The following is a 19,611-nucleotide window of genomic DNA, read 5'->3' as shown; positions in this document are numbered from 1 at the left end:
CTGTGTGTGTTTGTGTCTCACTCCAGTCTCTAGATGCTCCGCCAAGGTCTCAGGCTCAGAGCTAATTTAACCAAACAGCATCCTCTGCTGGTCGTAAACCATTTTTAGGAGGAGACTACCTTAAAATCATACTGGATATTGGCATAAAATGTTTATTTATCTTTGTTCTGCCCTTTTGTGAATTCTTTTTTTTTTTTGGAGTATTTGTTTTTCACCAGCCCAGTACTGTTATGTATGACAAATGTATAAGATCTCAGTTATCTCAAGCTGCATTTCATAAAGGCAATTTTAAGGGCAAAACCTCCTATATTTCATTGTATTTACAAAACAATGAATTCACTTGATTACATTTTTGATATTTGACTTTGAAGTCATTTGAATGACGACACTTTTAGGATCATAGCTTTAAGTCGGAATTACTTTCCAATGCACTGCATACTCGATCCTACACTCCAGTCCTGTAGGTGGCGGTAATGCCTCTTGGTGTTTCTTGGTCTTCGCCACAAAATAAGAGAAGATTGAACCTTTCAGCTTGCCGTCGCCGCCACAGGAAGTCACATTGTTTTCCTTTCTCCTGAAACGCTGCAGTTGTACCCTGTTTCATACATTTTGGTACACTGAATGTATTTGTATCTCTTACAGAATTGAAAACAAGCAACATTTTAGCTTTGTTTTGATTAGCATGGAGGCTTTTGTAGCCAGTTAGGGCCACGTTTGTAACGTTGCGAAAGCAGTAAATAAGCTAGTAGTTCAACATACTGGCGCCTTGTGCCCTTCTTCATTTCCTTCGCTGTTAGCCTGAAGCTTTTCCTCCCAAAATGATGAACTATTCTGACTACGACTCTGATGGGTATTCATCTAATGAAGATGCAGACTACGTCCCATCAGGTGAGCACTGTAAACACTTGTGTTAATTGCAGCGGCTAAGAGGCTAGTCTATACTAACAACGTTAACTAGCTAGTTGCAGAGGATCGCATGGAGGGTTAACGTTAGCTTTTAGTGGGTTTAAGTGTTGTAGCAAATGAATTTGTCACATAAGACGACTAAAATGAGATCACCCAAAAGTACTACGCACTAAACATGATAAACTAGCTATTGTGTAAAATATTGACGCCTTAACGCGACGTCCTTACTTGCGTTGAGGGACTGCGTGCTAAATTCCGTTACAAAAAACATTCATTGGTGAACTGCTTCTCGGCGAACGTACACACCTCGATGGCTATGACTTAAGACGAAACAACGGAGTCTGCTGCTAATTTCGGCTTGAATTTGAATCATCAAGCAGCGTTTATTTTAGCACATTTCTGTGCTAAATGTCTTTGATTGGTTCCCTCTGCTGTGCTGTGGTTACCGTTATTAGACTAATTTCCTGTAAATTTGCATGCAAATCTGGTCAGATTCATACACTGTGTAAAATGGGGTTAAAACGGGAGTGAGGGCTGACTAGTGACAAGATGATATTTGGCCAGAGTGATACATTAGATAGAGATACTGGCCACGTATGGTTGTTTCGTTATCTACACTCAGTGGCCACTTTATTAGGTCCGCCTGTAAAACCTATTGCAGTTCAACACAGCAGCTCTGCCATAAGTTCTACCTTAAGTAATGTATTACGCTCAGTTTTTGTTGACATTGTCAGAAATGTGTAAATTCAATTATGTTTATTACTGAGTTCATAGTTGAAGGTGGTGTTGTACTTGACTACATTATATTGAGAGGCGTTTACATACATGATGGGAGCAGGATGTTAGAAACACTTCTGAATACAATGCAGTCACCTCAGTGCTAAAACATCATCATTGAATTAACACTTCCATGACCACGTCGAGAAAAGAAAAAAAAAACAGGCATCATAAACGTAGAATTGAATGATCTCCCGGCCCTGGATCTGTTAAATCAGCTGATGTGCGATCTGCGTATTCGCATGTTATTTTTCTCATTCCCGCTGCCTCCTGTTCTCTTTCTCCTCAGACGACAACCTCAGCGAGGACGACATTAATGAGTGCGAAAAGGAAGACCCTCTGCACGGCGATGACGGCGTGACACATCCTGACGATGTTAGCAAGAAGAAGAAGAAGAGGACGAAAAAGGACATCGGTATGAGGTGAGAGGACACAGTTACAGTCATAATATCACCTTAGAATGATTTCAGATAAAAGGCATGACCTGATAATGTACAGTGCATTTTGATAGATGGCTAATATGGGTCAGATACCAGTATTTATGATCAAAGGCTGATTCCATCACTGAAATGCCACCAGGTGTCCCCAGTATGACTTGATATTGTGCAATGTATATTAGCCCCAGTTATCCCATTTTGTTCTGAATCACTGAATGAGGACAAAGACTTGGAAGAAACATTTTAAAAACCATATTGTCAGTGGCTTTTCCAAAATTCTGGACTGGAAATGTCCTCCATTTATATCCAATTAACAACATTCTCTGTACGTTTGCATTTAGTGCACTGTGTTTTTATCTTTAATCAAAGATACATAAGAGAAATCTAAGATTATGATGCCAATGATGATAACCTTTTATTCACACCCTTGGGGGGGGGGGGGAAATCTACAGACAGAGGAAGAAGGGAGTACTGAAAATAGAAGAGGAGGAGGGCCGAGGTGGAGAAGAAGAGGCACAGCCCCCACAGGAAGAGGTGGGACCGGCCGAGGTGGGGAGGGATGATGATGCAAGACAGAAGAAAAAATCTGATGACCTATGGGCGAGCTTCCTGTCTGACGTTGGATCCAGACCCAAAGAGTCCGCGCCTGCCTCACAGTCAGGTACCACACAGAAGGTAAATATGTTCCACACAGCCATTGTATGACTAAGATGGTTCTATGTTTTGTTTACGTAAAACACCAAACTTTTTAATGGTGCTTTCAGGCGTAAAGTCACAGGATACCATGTTTCAAAATGAAACATTCACAGGGTGAACCCAGATATATAGGGAGTACTTAAAATATATCAAATGGTTTACAGTATAGCCCAGATCATCAGAGCTTTAATGATCTAACCAACAGTATTTTCTGTATGTGTCTTATAATTTTTCTTTTGTTTTTATCCTCCAGGATGATTCCTCATTATTGAAGGTTGCTCCTTTGAGTACAGAAACAAAAGCGTCACAACCTACTAAAGTCACCATCACTAAGGTTTTTGACTTCGCCGGAGAAGAAGTTAGGTATGGCTCCAAATCATCCTCACATTTTGAGACATTTTTCTTTCTTTTTTTTTTTAAAACCACAAAATTAGTCTTTTGGAAGAATGGAAAGCACACAGCAGGTCTGAAGCTACAACTTAACTGAGATACAGTGTAGTAGATAAAGTTCCTGACATTGTGTTAATATAATCCCACAATGTAAACAAGTAACTTGAAATTGTACAGGGCCTGTATGCTCCGTATGTGGATTACTGAATCTGGATCCTTTGGTTCTTTGAACCTGGTTTAAAATTCACCTGGAACTGTTGTCAGAGCTCAGTCCTGTGATTAACTGGCGACCTGGTCCAAGGTTACCCCTCCTCTCAAACCAATGTCAGCTGGGATTGGCTCCAGCCCACCGTGACCCTGCAAAGAATAAGCGGTTATAGAAAAGGACCATTTTGACGATTTTCAACCGCATCTCTATCTGCCGTAGTTAGGGATACCGATATTTTCTGGTGTCTCTGGGGCAGCTGCAAAATCTGTTGTTCTCCTGGACACCAGCGCCGGCGTACAGTGACATAGTTGGGGGGAGAGGAAGAACTACAGGCTTGCTTGAAAAATGGCATCCAAAAATATGAGCGCAGAAGACGTTATGGACGAGGATCCATTTCACAGTGTTTTGGCCAACTCGGACGTTCAGCCGTATGATGGCTGAAGAAATGCACCAGAGAGAGGGCGAGGCTGCGGCTCCACCAGAGAGAGGGCGAGGCTGCGGCTGCACCAGAGAGAGGCCAAGGCTGCGGCTGCATTAGCCACACAGGATAATACGGCCAGCGGGGACCGACCTGAACCTGAGCTCAGCCCTCCGATGGCAACAGAAACTGAATTAGCATCCAGGATTAACAAATCAAAGAACCAAATGAGCTGGATGAGAATAAACAGAATTATTTTAGCCTGATAACAGCATGAAAGTCTGGATTAGTTGAACCACACTGACAAACAGGACCCAGGAGTGTAAAAAATTATGTTGATGAAATCAAATTAGTTGTCAAACCATTTTCACATTGACCAGTAGGTGGGGCCACACACACACACACACACACAAAGGTGCAGTAACACAGTCTGGACGAGTAAACACCATGAAATACAGTACGATGGCAGTGCTCTGCCGCTGGGCTTTAGTCAGGTATGAGTTTAGTTTTATGTTGCTCTCTACAAATTCTCAAGGTGGGTTTGTACAGTCATTTAACCACGTAACATGTTCAGCCAATCAAAGTTGATCATCTTGGACAGACCCTGATGTGAGTGTTCTATTCTCAAAAAGCAGAAGTTTGGCTTTTTACTATACTCACAATAATCATCAATTAAGACAGTGCTTAGCTTCTAATTCTTAATCTAATCATTTGAAACCAAATAAACTGGACTGGTCCCTTTTGTGTAGTAAATCGGTCTAACAGGAAGTTGGTCATTTCCTTTTTAAAATGTGCAGGTTTGCAGGCACACTAGCCATCCAGTGTTATTGAGACTGTTATAATAAGACTTATTATGAGTCTTATTATGGTAATATTCGTGATAAAACATTTTCATGGAACACGGAGAAAGCTGGTTTTCCAGCTCCCTGAATACATGATTCTGTACTATCTAGGTTTTCTGATAGTGAGCGGCGAATGTTGCCGCCATTTCTGTCTTCCAGCGAAATGGGTGAACTCTGTCATTTAAGAGCGAAACTTAACATCAGTTGAAGGTGTCTCTGGTGCATCATTGTACAGATTTTGCTGTACAGTATGTAGATCCTTGTGTCTTTTTTAATTTCTCAACAATCTCAGTAGCTCTTTGTCATTGCTGTAGTGTGACCAGTGGACTTCTGTGTTGCGTTGATTAATTAGGCAAGACATTGTGACATCGGGATCTCTTTATGGTTGACCGCCATTTATTCTGATAAACACATTGGAAAATACAACCTTCATGTTATTTTTTTACAGCCCGCTCCAGCTCAAAAATACAAAACAAAAATACAATACAAAAATAAAATGAATACACAAAACGTAAGTTAGCTTTGCTTCCTGAAAAGTTAAGCTAGCGACATTTGCCACAGGAGAATTGTACGAAAAGAGCGCGACGTGGCAAAATATTAACAATGGAATAAAACCAAATATACACCACGACATACCTGATACACATATAGGGAAATACAACCTCCATGTTATTTTGTACAGCCCACTTCAGCTCCTACACAAATACAATAAATACACAAGACGGAAGTTAGCTTTGCTTCCTGAAACTTTAAGCTAGCAACACTTGTTCTTAAAACAACTATTTTCAAGTGCCATTTCATTGAAATGAATACATTAACAGGCTGGGACAGACATAGTGTTGCCGGGGTGACGTATTTTTGTAGGCTAACCCGGAAGTTAGCATCGCCCTGGTTCCCTTGACAAAAAGCCAATGGAATTTTTCCATGGAATTTTTGATTCTTTGAGAAAATAAGCTCTGTGGTAAAACAAAGGTTTATGACACTTACACATTTTGTTCAGCAAGATAATCTTCACTAATGAACACCACTTTTATGATTTTTGAAGCGTAAATGGAATCGCCAGAAGTAAAAAGCTAACGTTAGGCTATAAAGGAACTACACCACGGTCGCATTACTTCAACGTCACCACCACTGAGCTTCACTTTTAAGAGAATATAGAAAGATATAGATATAAACACAACAAGGCTGTAAAGGCGGACTAGTGAGTAGATGACTTTCCGTGTTTCAGCATGAAGACGTTAATGTCCGCGATAACCTCTGTAGTCTCATTTAGCCACAAGTTAGCAACCGACACGTAAAACCTCCCAAATTCACGAGTGGGGGTATCTACTGACATATTTTATGTCGTAGAACAAAACGTGAAAATCTCTTATGTTTGTTTTAACCACTGACCTTATTTCAGGCCAAAAAAAAAACATTGACTTTGAGACGAGGGGACCGGAAGTGTGAAATTGCCGACTCATTTCCAGATTTAACGACTCATTCCTGCAGCACTCTATTAATGTCATAATGTGGCAAAAGAAAAAATACAAACAAATCACTCCGAGAAATAATGATGGGATGGATTACGATAGTAAATGGACAAAAAGAAATGACACCTACTGCTCCCACAGGGGAGTTGTACGAAAAGGGAAGAGGGGAAGGGACCAAAGGAATTCATAGCAGAGGAAGAAGAAGAAATGAAGGAGGATGGGCTCTGAACTTCCAACATATATACATTCTGGAGTTTGGAGGTACTCTCAGTCAAAGATAAACTGTAACCTGATAGCTTTTGTGTAATTATAACAAGAGATAAGTTACAGTAGCGACTGACTTACCTCAGCAGCTGAGACTGAACCCTGCAGTACCACCATCAGGTCAAAATATGGATTTTACTAAGCTAATTCATATTCTATAAACAAAGACTGGAAAATAGCACGCAGCATGTTTGAAGCATAAGGCCAGACCTTTTCAATTGATCCTACAATGTAAGCAGTAATGCCATTCCTATATATATATATACAGCTGACAATGTGAACAGTTTAATGAGCCCCTGGGACTGACAGCTCATGACGTTTCTTCAATAGGAGCCACACAAACAGCTGAGTGTTTCCCCATAAAACGGTGTCATTTTATACCGTGTAAGGCCATACTGTATATCACACTAAGACAGCCACGCCCCAGCTGCCAGACAGGATGCTAGTTATGTGGAGCAAGTAATGTCCCATCCTAAACGTTTGCATCTGAGCGGGCTTTATTCAGAAAACCAAATCTGATCCTGCGCATAATTCATCTGATATATTATGCATGGGAGCTGTGCGCTCTGTAATTACAGCAGCATAAGATTAGTACATGGATGATGGTTATAACCAATCCAGCCGCAGTAAACGCCGCCGGCCCTAATGTGTGATGTGAACATTGCAGACAGTTATTGGTCGGAACCTTAATTTTTCAATGATGTCTAGCTGTTGGCTCCAAATAGAACAACGTCCATCACCTGCATCTGCCGTTGCCCTTGTGTCTTTTCCGTTTATTCTCCCCGGAACTCTTTCTCTTGCCTGAGACGAGACTCGCCCCCTTTCAAAGTGCTCTTCCTCATCATCCTCGGTGCTTGTGTGCTCTGTGTAATTATGGCTGCATATAATTAGCATACATAACAGGGTAAGGCTTTTCAGAGCTGCCATGATGGATGCAAGTGGTTGTGGAGTCTGTGTGGTGCTGATGGTCCCAGAGGATGCGAGTAGTTTCCCTATCTAACCCCTCAGCGAGACACAGACAGATGTGTGCCTCTTACCGTGTGTGTGTCCTTTATATAGTAGAGCGAGAGGCTAGCCAGCATCCTGTTTTATTGTTTACTTTTAAACACAAAGATTTAGATGCAGAATGGGCTCAGCAGCTGTGTAGATTAGACGTGTTGATGGATTGTCTTGTCTTGTCATCTGTAATGTATGTATGTCTGTCTGCAGTATTGCATTTATATGTGTATATATATATGTATATGGACTGTATATGTATATATTTACATATGTATAATATATATTGTGTGTCTGTGTCAATATCGTTTTTGTTCACTTTTGCAGATTGAAATGCAGTGTCGTTTTAATACTTGACACAATCAGAAGGTGATTAAAACATCCAGATGAGTCACATTTGACTAGTTTACCTCCATCCATCCATTTTCTGCCTGGTCGGGTGGCAGCAGGCTGAGCAAGGTAGTCTCGCCTGTACGTATGTATGTCATTTAGAGCAAGATACTAAAACTCGGCATTAAAAAAAAAATGTTTATGTCTACCTGTTCTCAATAGATTTATATTGTTGGCCTGTTAGGTACACAAACATACCTACTGGGATTTAGGAAATTTTTGTACTTTTTTTTTTTATTAGTGATAGTACAAAAGAGTGAAAATAATGACATGGATACATAACAAGTGAACATACATATTAAGCAAACCAATAAACAAACAAACACAAACAGTAACTCATTGAAACCAGCTAAATTCTGTCTTCTTTTTTTTTTTTAAAAAGCGCGCACATTCCAGTTAGATGGATGCCTGTGACTAAAATGTACAATGAGTCCGTATGCCGTGTAAGTGATAAATGTGTCAGATGTAAAAAATAAATAATAATAATAATAAAAGTCCCTCGGTTCCAGGGAGCACCTTGTGCATTTGCAGTCCTGACCTACGCACCTGGGGCCTCATTTATAGAAATGTTCTTAGATTTATACTTGAACTTACTCTGAAGATCATTTCCGACGGCATGCTTCCGTTCGATTCATAAAAGATACCGAGCATAAAAAACCATGTTTGCGCAGGTTCTAAGAAGTCCATTTGCAACTTACGCACATGTGATCTACAGTGCATCCGGAAAGTATTCACAGCGCTTCACTTTTTCCACATTTTGTTATGTTGCAGCCTTATACCAAAATGGATTAAATTCATTTTTTTCCTCAAAATTCTACACACAACACCCCATAATGACAACGTGAAAAAAGTTTATTTGAGATTTTTGCAAATTTATTAAAAATAAAAAACCTGAGAAATCACATGTACATAAGTATTCACAGCCTTTGCTCAATACTTTGTTGATGCACCTTTGGCAGCAATTACAGCCTCAAGTCTTTTTGAATATGATGCCACAAGCTTGGCACACCTATCTTTGGGCAGTTTCACCCATTCCTCTTTGCAGCACCTCTCAAGCTCCATCAGGTTGGATGGGAAGCGTCGGTGCACAGCCATTTTCAGATCTCTCCAGAGATGTTCAATCGGATTCAAGTCTGGGCTCTGGCTGGGCCACTCAAGGACATTCACAGAGTTGTCCTGAAGCCACTCCTTTGATATCTTGGCTGTGTGCTTAGGGTCGTTGTCCTGCTGAAAGATAAACCGTCGCCCCAGTCTGAGGTCAAGAGCGCTCTGGAGCAGGTTTTCATCCAGGATGTCTCTGTACTTTGCTGCATTCATCTTTCCCTCTATCCTGACTAGTCTCCCAGTTCCTGCCGCTGAAAAACATCCCCACAGCATGATGCTGCCACCACCATGCTTCACTGTAGGGATGGTATTGGCCTGGTGATGAGCGGTGCCTGGTTTCCTCCAAACGTGACGCCTGGCATTCACACCAAAGAGTTCAATCTTTGTCTCATCAGACCAGAGAATTTTGTTTCTCATGGTCTGAGAGTCCTTCAGGTGCCTTTTGGCAAACTCCAGGCGGGCTGCTATGTGCCTTTTACTAAGGAGTGGCTTCCGTCTGGCCACTCTACCATACAGGCCTGATTGGTGGATTGCTGCAGAGATGGTTGTCCTTCTGGAAGGTTCTCCTCTCTCCACAGAGGAACTCTGGAGCTCTGACAGAGTGACCATCGGGTTCTTGGTCACCTCCCTGACTAAGGCCCTTCTCCCCCGATTACTCAGTTTAGATGGCCGGCCAGCTCTAGGAAGAGTCCTGGTGGTTCCGAACTTCTTCCACTTACGGATGATGGAGGCCACTGTGCTCATTGGGACCTTCAAAGCAGCAGAAATTTTTCTGTAACCTTCCCCAGATTTGTGCCTCGAGACAATCCTGTCTCGGAGGTCTACAGACAATTCCTTTGACTTCATGCTTGGTTTGTGCTCTGACATGCACTGTCAACTGTGGGACCTTATATAGACAGGTGTGTGCCTTTCCAAATCATGTCCAATCAACTGAATTTACCACAGGTGGACTCCAATTAAGCTGCAGAAACATCTCAAGGATGATCAGTGGAAACAGGATGCACCTGAGCTCAATTTTGAGCTTCATGGCAAAGGCTGTGAATACTTATGTACATGTGATTTCTTAGTTTTTTATTTTTAATAAATTTGCAAAAATTTCAAAAAAACTTTTTTCACATTGTCATTATGGGGTGTTGTGTGTAGAATTTTGAGGAAAAAAATTAATTTAATCCATTTTGGAATAAGGGTGTAACATAACAAAATGTGGAAAAAGTGAAGCGCCGTGAATACTTTCCGGATGCACTGTACGAATCTCAAATTAACTTAAAATTGATGCCACCTGCCTTTTCGGCGATTTCCCCTTTATGTCCCGAAGTGGACAGAACTTGGACAGATTCGGGTATTGCATGATTACAGTGTGTCTCCCTTTGCAGATGAGGGGCTAAATCTTTCATTTCAACATTTCTTGGGAGACGACCGACTTATGAGAAACGGATCATCATGTGCAATGAAGTCATTCCGCTCTCTGAAAACTCTTCCAATAATGCAATAACAACCATGTTTACTTCTTTCTAATTTGACGCAATATTTATTGTAGTATTTATATACACACCTTGCATCTGGCAATTAATTCGTCACACCTTTAATTGATTATTCCCATCGCATTGTTCAAACTGCAGTACCTCTACATAACCAGCAGGAGAATCACTAACGTCAAGTCTAGAGTTTGCTTAGCGATAAGACCATTTCCACGTCAAAGTAAGGTTTTATAAATAACTACTTATACGCGGTTTTCTGCCTAAGTCAAAATTTTATAATTGAGGTCCATGGCCGCTATCAGGTCAAAATGCTATTTTTCAAAATGGCCCTTCTTTTTTAACCTGTTTTCAATGTTTCCTGGTAAACACTATTGGGTGAAAGGCTAGTATCACCACCATATACTAGCGGTTTCAAAGTGCTCCATACACATACTGTAATTCCTGTCCTGTGTGTCTGTCTCCCTCCCTCTGTCAGGGTGAATAAAGAGGTGTCAGCAGACTCCAGAGAAGCCAAGAGTTATCTGAAGAGCCAGAACGCCCAACAGGAGGAGGAGGAGGAGGAGGAGGAGGAGGATGGGGACGAAGGGGACGAAGAGAAGGAGTTAACACCCAGCAAACCACCTCTTCCCGGCCCCAGGTACACACATCTTTTTGCACATAACATTCAACCCACAAAGCAACATATAGCCTTCACATCAGGATTAAATGATATATTGGCTAACTGCAGGATATCGTGGTGACAGGCTTGCAACTACACCAGCTCCTGTGTGTGTGTGTGTGTGTGATGGCAGTTTACAGGGGAATTAACTTTGTACTTAATCTTTCATTCAGACCTCAATGTAATGGAATTTTCCCTTAATATGTACTGTGTGTGTGTGCATGTGTGCTTTTTTCCCTACCTCTTTTAATACCTTTTGTTGCCATAGCAATAAGTCATTTGGGGATGTGCACATCTTCCCTCCAAAACCCCAGACAGGAAACAGGAAATCATCTTCCAACAGACAGGAAGTACAGTGTGTCCACAAGCTATTTTCCTATTTATCTGTGTGTGTGTGTGTGTGTGTGTGCGTGTGCGTGTGCGTGAAGAAGGGACACCCAGCAAAACAGGAAAGAGCCATCAGCACCACTCCCTCATTGACCTTGTGCGCGCACACACACACACACACACACACACACACACACACACACAGATAGAGCTTGCGTAGTTAGTGTTTGTTTGTTGCAGAATGAGATGATAGCGTCGCTGTTATACAAAGATCTGTGTGATCTTCAGGTGGATTTCAGTCTCATGTCTGTGTGTTAAGCACTGAGCTAGAGTGAGGATGATGTTAGCCTAGCTTAGCATAAAGACTGGACGTGGGAATGCACCTGCTAACACCTCTAAAACTCACTGATTAACACACATCTCTTTTGTTTAATCCATACAAAAACAGAACGACCATAACTGGCAACCAGTGCTATAGGTGGAGACACTGGGCGGATGGATAAACTGCTGTATGTCAAAAAAAAATAGTTCCAGCACATAACTGCCCCTAAAATCATAACTTAGGTGTATAGTGTGAATAAACCTGCTTTAGAGGGGCTCGGTAGGTATATTTTGAGCTTTGGACAGAGCCAGGCTACGCCATTTCCCGTTTTTTTTATGCTAAGCTACGCTAACCATGTCTCACTCTCCCTCATTCTCCAAACTTAACACACAGACGTGAGATGGATACCCATCAGCTTTTCATCTCACTCCCAGAAAGAAAGTGAATGAGCATGCTTTTTTACTTTTAACACTAATGCTTAGCTCCATGTCCAACCGTTAAACAATAGCACCTTCAGACCACAGCAAATTCCTTGTAATGTATGTTACTTGGCAATAAACAGTTTCTGATTCTAAACGTCCAGACTTCACATTTGCCAGTGTTTGGTTGTACAGTGTTCAAAAAGTAACAAGCCAGAATGCCTATAGATAAGTTGGTTTTACAAAGGTCTTAGAAAACTCTCTGATGTATACAGACAACCTTTTTGAGCCTTAATACAAAATGATTCTTTCCTTGTTATTACAGATATGTACTAAGGTACAGCAGGGCAGCAGGGTCTACCACTAAACACTCATTTGTTTAATCATTAAAAAAAAAGTTTTACTAAAGGTGACAGTTTCTCAGTAGTATTTTTTTGTAGTGTAGTTTGGTGCAAAGTGGCTTTAGCATTGCTGCTGGTTATTCAGTAATGCATGTGACATGTGGAATACACATACAGAGATAAGAATCACGAGCAGGACAGCAAAACAAGCCATGCATGCTGCGGTTCCAAAGAATTTTTTTCTAATGTATGAATATATTAGTACAGATGAAAAGATGCAGCTTTTGGCTGGAGTGGAATGGCACACTGAAATTCGTCATCTATTCACAGACAGAGTCTGAGCCTGCACAATGACACGGGGTTAGAGCACACATGCACACTCGAAAGTCAGGAGCACTCCAGCAGCTGGCTTGGCGAAAAAGATGGAGAACCGAGATGCTTAGAATCCGAGTTTGAATTGTCCCTGTTCAAAACAGTATTCAAATATTTTGGCGTTTGGTTGAGCTTCACTGCATGAGCAAACCAAACCATCAGCACACTGCAATTTGGGCATTAAACCGGAGGTTCTCATGGCCGTATGTAATTCTGGAATACCAAAATGACTGGTTTTAAAATGGTTTAAATGGTTCACAGTAATTAATAATGACTCCCCCAGCCATGCTGCAGCAAATGAAAAGCTCGGGTGTGCTGTGGTCTCAAGTGGAACATCATTATGCTTTCACAAAAACGTTCTACTGTATAAATCATTTAATTTCACTGACTAACTCGCGTATACCACAGATTGTATACCATAATAAGACTTGTATAAGACCAGCAGGGATATGATAATGAAAGTGTGATGACAGGCAAGCTGAAAAACAAACAAAGTGATTTCGAGCACCAAAAGTAGATGTTTACAAGGCTAAACTCTAAATTAAATGTTTGTATATCTTTGTAGTTTTAAACAGAAGATGCTAAACGGACCCATTACTTCTTGTAGACTGTATATAAAGATGGCCGACGCGTCTCCACTTCCTCCCACTGTACAAATTATCCCGGATACGGCTGCCGCCATCTTGCGATGGTGACGTCATTTGTAGCCAGAGTCTGCACAGTGGTGACCGGGGGGGGGTCGATCGCAGCTGTCAGTCATGATGTTTCACCGTGTTTTTTTTTTAGCTTCAAATAACTAATTAAAACCAAACGAACTCAAATAAACATCAGTGTGATAAGAACTCCCTAAAATGACAGAAACCATCTTTTGGAAAAACTGATTTGACGTGTACTTTGATTTTTTTAGTTTGGCCCATATCCCATACGCTAACATGGAGGGGGGCAGGGCTTATGACCTATACTGCGACCAGCAACCACGGGGCGATCGAGACATTTTGGCTTCACTGTCATGTCGTCCATCTTTCATATACAGTCTACGGTTAGATCAGTCCAGTATGTGAAAGAGCGGTGAGTGTTTTGAATTAGCCCACTGGATTGATTTGCATTCACTCTTGTCCATCCTGGATGGGTGCGTGCGTGTGTGTGTGTGTGTGTGTGTGTGTGTGTGTGTGTGTGTGTGTGTGTGTGTGTGTGTGTGTGTGTGTGTGTGTGTGTGTGTGTGTGTGTGTGTGTAAATGGGACACATTAGCAGCTTGTCATACCAGACTCTATAGAGTGGAACGCCATGTAAACAGAATCAATAATGACATTGCTCAGTAGATGGATGGATGCTGCCACTTTGTTTAGTACATCTGCATGCCTTTAATGTTGTGTATGTTGGCTGCGTGCTTTGTCTTTGTTTGCGCGTGTATTGCAATTGGCAGAGTCACGTTTTTTTTTGTGGAGATTGGAATTTGTGTTCACAAACTTTTTTGTCCTCGCGCTTCGCCCGTGGGGAGCAAATGATGTATGAGTATTGGGATTATCAGCAGAGAAAGGATATTATGGAGAAAATGAAACAACAGTAGAAGATTAAATAGCTATAGAGAGCTGAAGTCGTGACGTCATGTCTGGGCTGGCCTCTGTTCCACTTGCTTCTGTAGCTCAGTGAAATCTCTCATTCAGCATTTCTGACCTTGGTCTCTGGAAAAAAATGACGCATGTTCCTGCAATTTACTTCCATATTAAAAGACAAATCAAATCAATCATAAACAACGATTGTCTTTATCTGAACACAGGAAGTGAGCCATGTGGTGTTCCAAGGCTGGATTTTTAGTTTCTTAGCATTGTTACAAATGTTAATGGGATTATGAATGAAGTTTTGCTACTTCCAGAACAGAACCCGGAAGTTACGGTTTCACTTTGGTTCTCTATAGGCCAAAACGTATAATGCATATATGCATACAATCGTGGGGTTGATTATAGTTCTGATGTGGGCATCACGACTGATCGGATCGAGGACGATCACGAGTCCGAGTCCATTCCAGTGTGGGTCAGCGGGGGTTGATAGTGAATAAAATCGTGCTTTGCAGGTGTTGATTGATGATTATAATGGCTTTCCTTCTGATTAAGTCTCTGCCTGCTGGTCTCATTAAGATGATTAAACATTGCTGTATTTAAACATTTCTGTTGTGACCATCAACATCAAGTAGCTTTAAAAATACAGGGAGGACGTATTTTTGAAGGCAAACCCGTTAGCGTCGCCCTGGTTCCCTCAACAAAAAGGCCAATGGGTTTTTTCCATGGGATTTTGGATTATTGCAGAAAATAAGCTCTGTGGCAAAACAAAAGTTTATGATACTTATACGTTTTGTTCAGCAAGATAATCTTCACTAATGAACACCACTTTTATGATTTTTGAAGCGTAAATGGAATCGCCAGAAGTAAAAAAGCTAACGTTCGGCTATAAAGGAACTACACCGCGGTCGCATTACTTCAACGTCACCACCACTAAGCTTAACTTTTAAGAGAATATATATATATATATATATATATAGATAGATAGATATAGAGTATAAACACAACGAGGCTGACTAGTGAGTAGACGACTTTCCGTGTTCGGCATGAAGACGTTAATGTCCGCGACAACCTCTGTAGTCTCATTTAGCCGCTTGTTAGCAAACGCCTTTTTTGGAAAAAGGTAAAAGCTTCAAAATTAACAAGTGGGTATCTGCTGACGTATTTTATGTTGTAGAACAAAACATTGAAATCTCTTAAGCTTGTGTTAACCACAGACCTTATTTCAGGCATCTAACCAAAAACCCATTCAAAAAAAACCATTGACATCCAGACGAGGGAACCGGAAGTGTAAAGATGCAAACTCATTTCGGGGTGTTTTCTGCAGCACTCTATAGTACTTAAAAATAAACTAGCTGAAAACAGCGAGTTGTTGTATAATCTTCAGCTAAGTTCAGCTCGCTTTGATGAAGTTAAATCTCCTCCAATTCCCCATTGCCCACATCTCTCCATCAACTGTCTCATCCACATTGAGCTTTTTTTTTTTCATGTCTTTAGCAAAGTAAACCACTTTGAGATGATGTCTGCTGGATGTCTGTTTCTGTCACCTAGCTATAAGACTCTAATCATACCTGTCATCCAGTATATTTTGATAGTAGGCCGAAATGGTCAGCTATCTGGCTACAGGGTTGGTTTTTTTTGTTGCAGTATTGCATGAGATTTTGTTGACTTGCAATACTTGATGGCTCTGGCACTGATTGTCTGTGACATGTAGGTCATATAGGGAGGAAGAAAGGAAGGTTTTAGTACCCGTGCGGGTGCACATACAAGTATAAGGACTAGCTGTGGTCATCCATCATGTCATGCATGCACGACTAATTTTTAATACAAGTGTTCTTCCACTGTTTGGTTTGCGGATGCAGCCAGTTGTGGATTTCTCCGAACAAAAATGTGCACTATTCATAACCGAAACCAAGTATCAGCCCAGCAGGTATAACACAGCTGCCTCCTCTCAGAAGAGGCTGAGTTGTCAAAAAAGATCTCAAATACAGTCAGTAAAGGGTTGACTTATGTACTGTGTACTGTTTGACTGCAGTAACAACGCTGCTGCTTTCTTTCAGGGATAGCAGGAGTTAAATTCTGTCTATCTAACATGGCCTAACGTAGACAATGATTGTTCAAACAAATCTATGTTTACCTTCTGGTTGTTCGAAGGCCATCTCAAAAGCTCTGAACAGCCTGCTATGATGCACTATGATTACGATGCACAGGGTCGACTAGTGGTTTTGATGGTCGACTAATGGTTTAAATGGTCATTTTGACTGACAAGACGGTGATTGGATTGTACAGGCTTAGAACAGAAACATTAGATATATCCTTCAAGTCCTGCCATGTGTAGCAGAACCGTGCTTCAGCTGCTGTAGCATATCATCTAAAGCCCCCCCCCCCCCCCTTGTGTCAGCAGTGCTAAGAGGCCGGCTGGCATGACGAGCATCCTGAGTCGTTTCGGGGGAAAGAAACAGAAGATGAGCACGCTGGAAAAATCCAAGATGGACTGGGACGCTTTTAAATCAGAGGAGGGCATCACGGAGGAGCTGGCCATCCACAACAGAGGCAGAGAGGGGTAAGAGACTGTCACTGTGTGGTGGTGGTGGTGGGGGTGGGGGTAAGGAGCAGTCTGATGCTAGAAATGATAAAATCTTTCACCTATTTGCTGTTTCTCACTGATATACATTGCGATAGTGAAAATCCTATATCACTGGGACTTCTACTGAATCCTAAAACACACTTTTTACCAGGAAGCAGCAATAGAGGGCTGCAGGAATGAGTCCTAAAACCCAGAAAGGAACAGCTCCAACAGCTGTTCGTTTTTTCATATACTGTAGCTTCCTCTGCAAATTGGTGACTATTCTGTCCTACATCCCAGCTTTTTGTAAAGTCAATCATCACAAGTGAGCAGGCCCAATGGGAAACACAGAGTTTTTAATTATGAAGTAGCAGCTGGAATATAGTGAGTGTAAATGCAGGGAGACATTGTTCCATATGAGCAGGAGTCATGCTTTAGTCAGGATGGATGGATAGATGGAGGGAGAGAGGGAGCCAATGGAAGACTGGCTGTCAACCCCAGGGAAATATCATGAGTCTGTGCTGTATGCACTCTGTTAGCCCCCTTCATTGTCATTCTGTGCCACACACACACACACACACACACACACACACACACACACTCACGGGCTCTGATAGCATACTTAACATGTACTGCGTTCCAACCAAGCAGAAAGAAGGGGTCTAATTTAAAAACACTCAGTCACAACAGGGACTCAAATCCTTCTACACACACACACACACACACACACACGCACAGATACAGATACTGCAGGAAAGGTTGCGTAACTGCTTCCTGTGCTGAAGTGGAAGAAGTGGAGAGATGTGGTTTAGTGGTGGGAAAGTCTGTGTGTGGGTGTGGGTGTGTGTGTGTGTGTTTGTGTGTTTGTGATGAGCACATTGTTACTCTTTGTCCATAATTGTATTTTCAGTGTGTGTCTGTGCTCGCTATGATAAAAGAGGGTCTAATGTTCTTTTTGTGTGTGTGTGTGTGTGTGTTTAGGTATGTGGAGCGGAAGAACTTCTTGGAGCGCGTCGACCACCGCCAGTTTGAGTTAGAAAAAGCAGTGCGACTGAACAACATGAAACAATGACACGGACTGACAGTGCGCACGCACACACACACACACACACACACACACACACACACAGACACAGATGTTCAGACTTCCTGTATCTTGCTCTCTCTCTCTCCCTCTCCCTCTAATGACAGAGTTGCTATTCCCCCAGTAAAATGAGTTCTAACCGGTGCTGTGGCTCGAGTCTATTTCAGGACGGGGATATTAATAGGCTGAGTTTGTGGAATGGTGGGGTGTTGAGTGTTCCTGTACTTCCATCCTTGTGAGAACCCATTCGTTTCAATCCTTTTTACAGTGAGGACATTTTTTGGGAAGTGAGGTTCATTCTCGCCTGTCCTACTTCCTCCAAAGGGGCTGATTTAGGACTAGGATTTAGTTTTAGGGTAAGAGTCATTCCGATTTATTACAACTTTCATCTTATTTTTGTTATTATCCGTAAATATAACATTGTACTCACCAAGTTCTGAGATCTGGGAACACAGTGACGTCATTAAATGCTTTAATGCTTAAAGCTACAATAGGCGGTATTATTGATCTATAATTTCGGTTGAAATAACTAATTTTGATCATTGCATGTCACTAACAATATTTAATTGAAGGGCTCCTTTAAAAAAATGTGTGTCTGTGAGCACCTGCCCCCTTTGTATTTAGTCTTTTAAAAAAACAGGACCAGGTCTGAATCAAACAACCAATCAGGGGTGATTGGGGGTTCTTTGTTTTGATTCTTTTCTTTTTAGTTTTTAAAAAGACACCTTGCAATTGGAACTCAGCCAGGTGGAAACGACATCTATACAGTCACTCCCACCCCCAACCAGTTGAAAGGACACCTATAACTCCGCCTCTTCCTACTACCTCAAGCTTCCCATCAAAAATCTACAGGCAGCACCTTCCTCTGGAAAAGACAACTGTTTCAGCAGTGTCATATTGTTTGTGCTAATGATCAGATCGAGTCGAGTCGTTTCATGTAGTCGCCTAACATATTGGAAAAAGCCATACACTAGTGTATGGGGCAGTGTGTGTCAAATGTTTGGTTAGATGTGTGCCATTATTGGGTAGATTTTTAGTTGATGACACTGAAACACCTCGCTGACCACTGAGATGATGATGACCTGTGTTCGTGCATTCAGGCGGAGAGCTCTCTGTGGACCCTGCACAGAGCACTGTAATGCTGATCAATCAAACTCCTGTCTTATCCATCATATTCAGCGGGACCACACCGATATCGGCCTGTCCCTCAGGTGTTACGGACAAAATATGAGGACGAAGGCGAGGAAGAGGGAGGGAGATTTGATCAGTTCTGCTTCTTCATGTAAATATTAAACATGCATTAAACACAAATGGATCCTTTTAAGTCTGCTGGTTTTTGTTTGCTCAGATGTCAAACTGTTCTCTAAAGTAGGTTGTGAAGAGCCTGACCATTGAATTCTACTGCTGGCTGCACGATCACTGCTTTATTTTGTTATTACTGTATCACAGGAAGAGCGACGTTAATTCTGTAGCACCATTATTTTAGTGAAAATGGCCTAAAGGGTCACACCAAGGTCTTTAGTATACTGTGTATCAGTGTAGTTATCCATATAAACAATCCAAAATGGAAATACTCCATTCAGTTTT

The 19,611-nt window shown here is 41.6% G+C and overlaps 1 protein-coding gene across 1 annotated transcript; it reads left to right on the top strand.

The window, feature by feature from the left end:
• The first annotated feature begins 756 nt into the window (after positions 1 to 756).
• cfdp1 (craniofacial development protein 1) lies at positions 757 to 19,334 on the top strand. Its single transcript, XM_070907686.1, has 7 exons — positions 757 to 888; positions 1,973 to 2,105; positions 2,573 to 2,795; positions 3,070 to 3,179; positions 10,854 to 11,015; positions 16,779 to 16,937; positions 17,922 to 19,334. Exons 1-7 carry the CDS (start codon positions 819 to 821, stop codon positions 18,010 to 18,012), a joined length of 948 nt encoding a protein of 315 aa, XP_070763787.1. The 5' UTR covers positions 757 to 818; the 3' UTR covers positions 18,013 to 19,334.
• The last annotated feature ends 277 nt before the right edge of the window (positions 19,335 to 19,611 follow it).

This window comes from Enoplosus armatus, chromosome 6, assembly GCF_043641665.1.
Source record: "Enoplosus armatus isolate fEnoArm2 chromosome 6, fEnoArm2.hap1, whole genome shotgun sequence".
Classification (NCBI taxonomy): domain Eukaryota; kingdom Metazoa; phylum Chordata; class Actinopteri; order Centrarchiformes; family Enoplosidae; genus Enoplosus; species Enoplosus armatus.
The sequence above is the reverse complement of the archived record's forward strand: the minus strand, read 5'-3'. Positions and strand labels throughout refer to the sequence as shown.

What these genes read in the sequence shown, in the direction of transcription:
- cfdp1 (XM_070907686.1), top strand. Translation starts at nt 819, where the DNA reads ATGATGAACTATTCTGACTACGACTCTGATGGGTATTCATCTAATGAA. An exon ending in TGCAGACTACGTCCCATCAG is followed by an intron (nt 889 to 1,972) that starts GTGAGCACTGTA and finishes CTTTCTCCTCAG; the next exon opens with ACGACAACCTCAGCGAGGAC. An exon ending in CACAACAGAGGCAGAGAGGG is followed by an intron (nt 16,938 to 17,921) that starts GTAAGAGACTGT and finishes GTGTGTGTTTAG; the next exon opens with GTATGTGGAGCGGAAGAACT.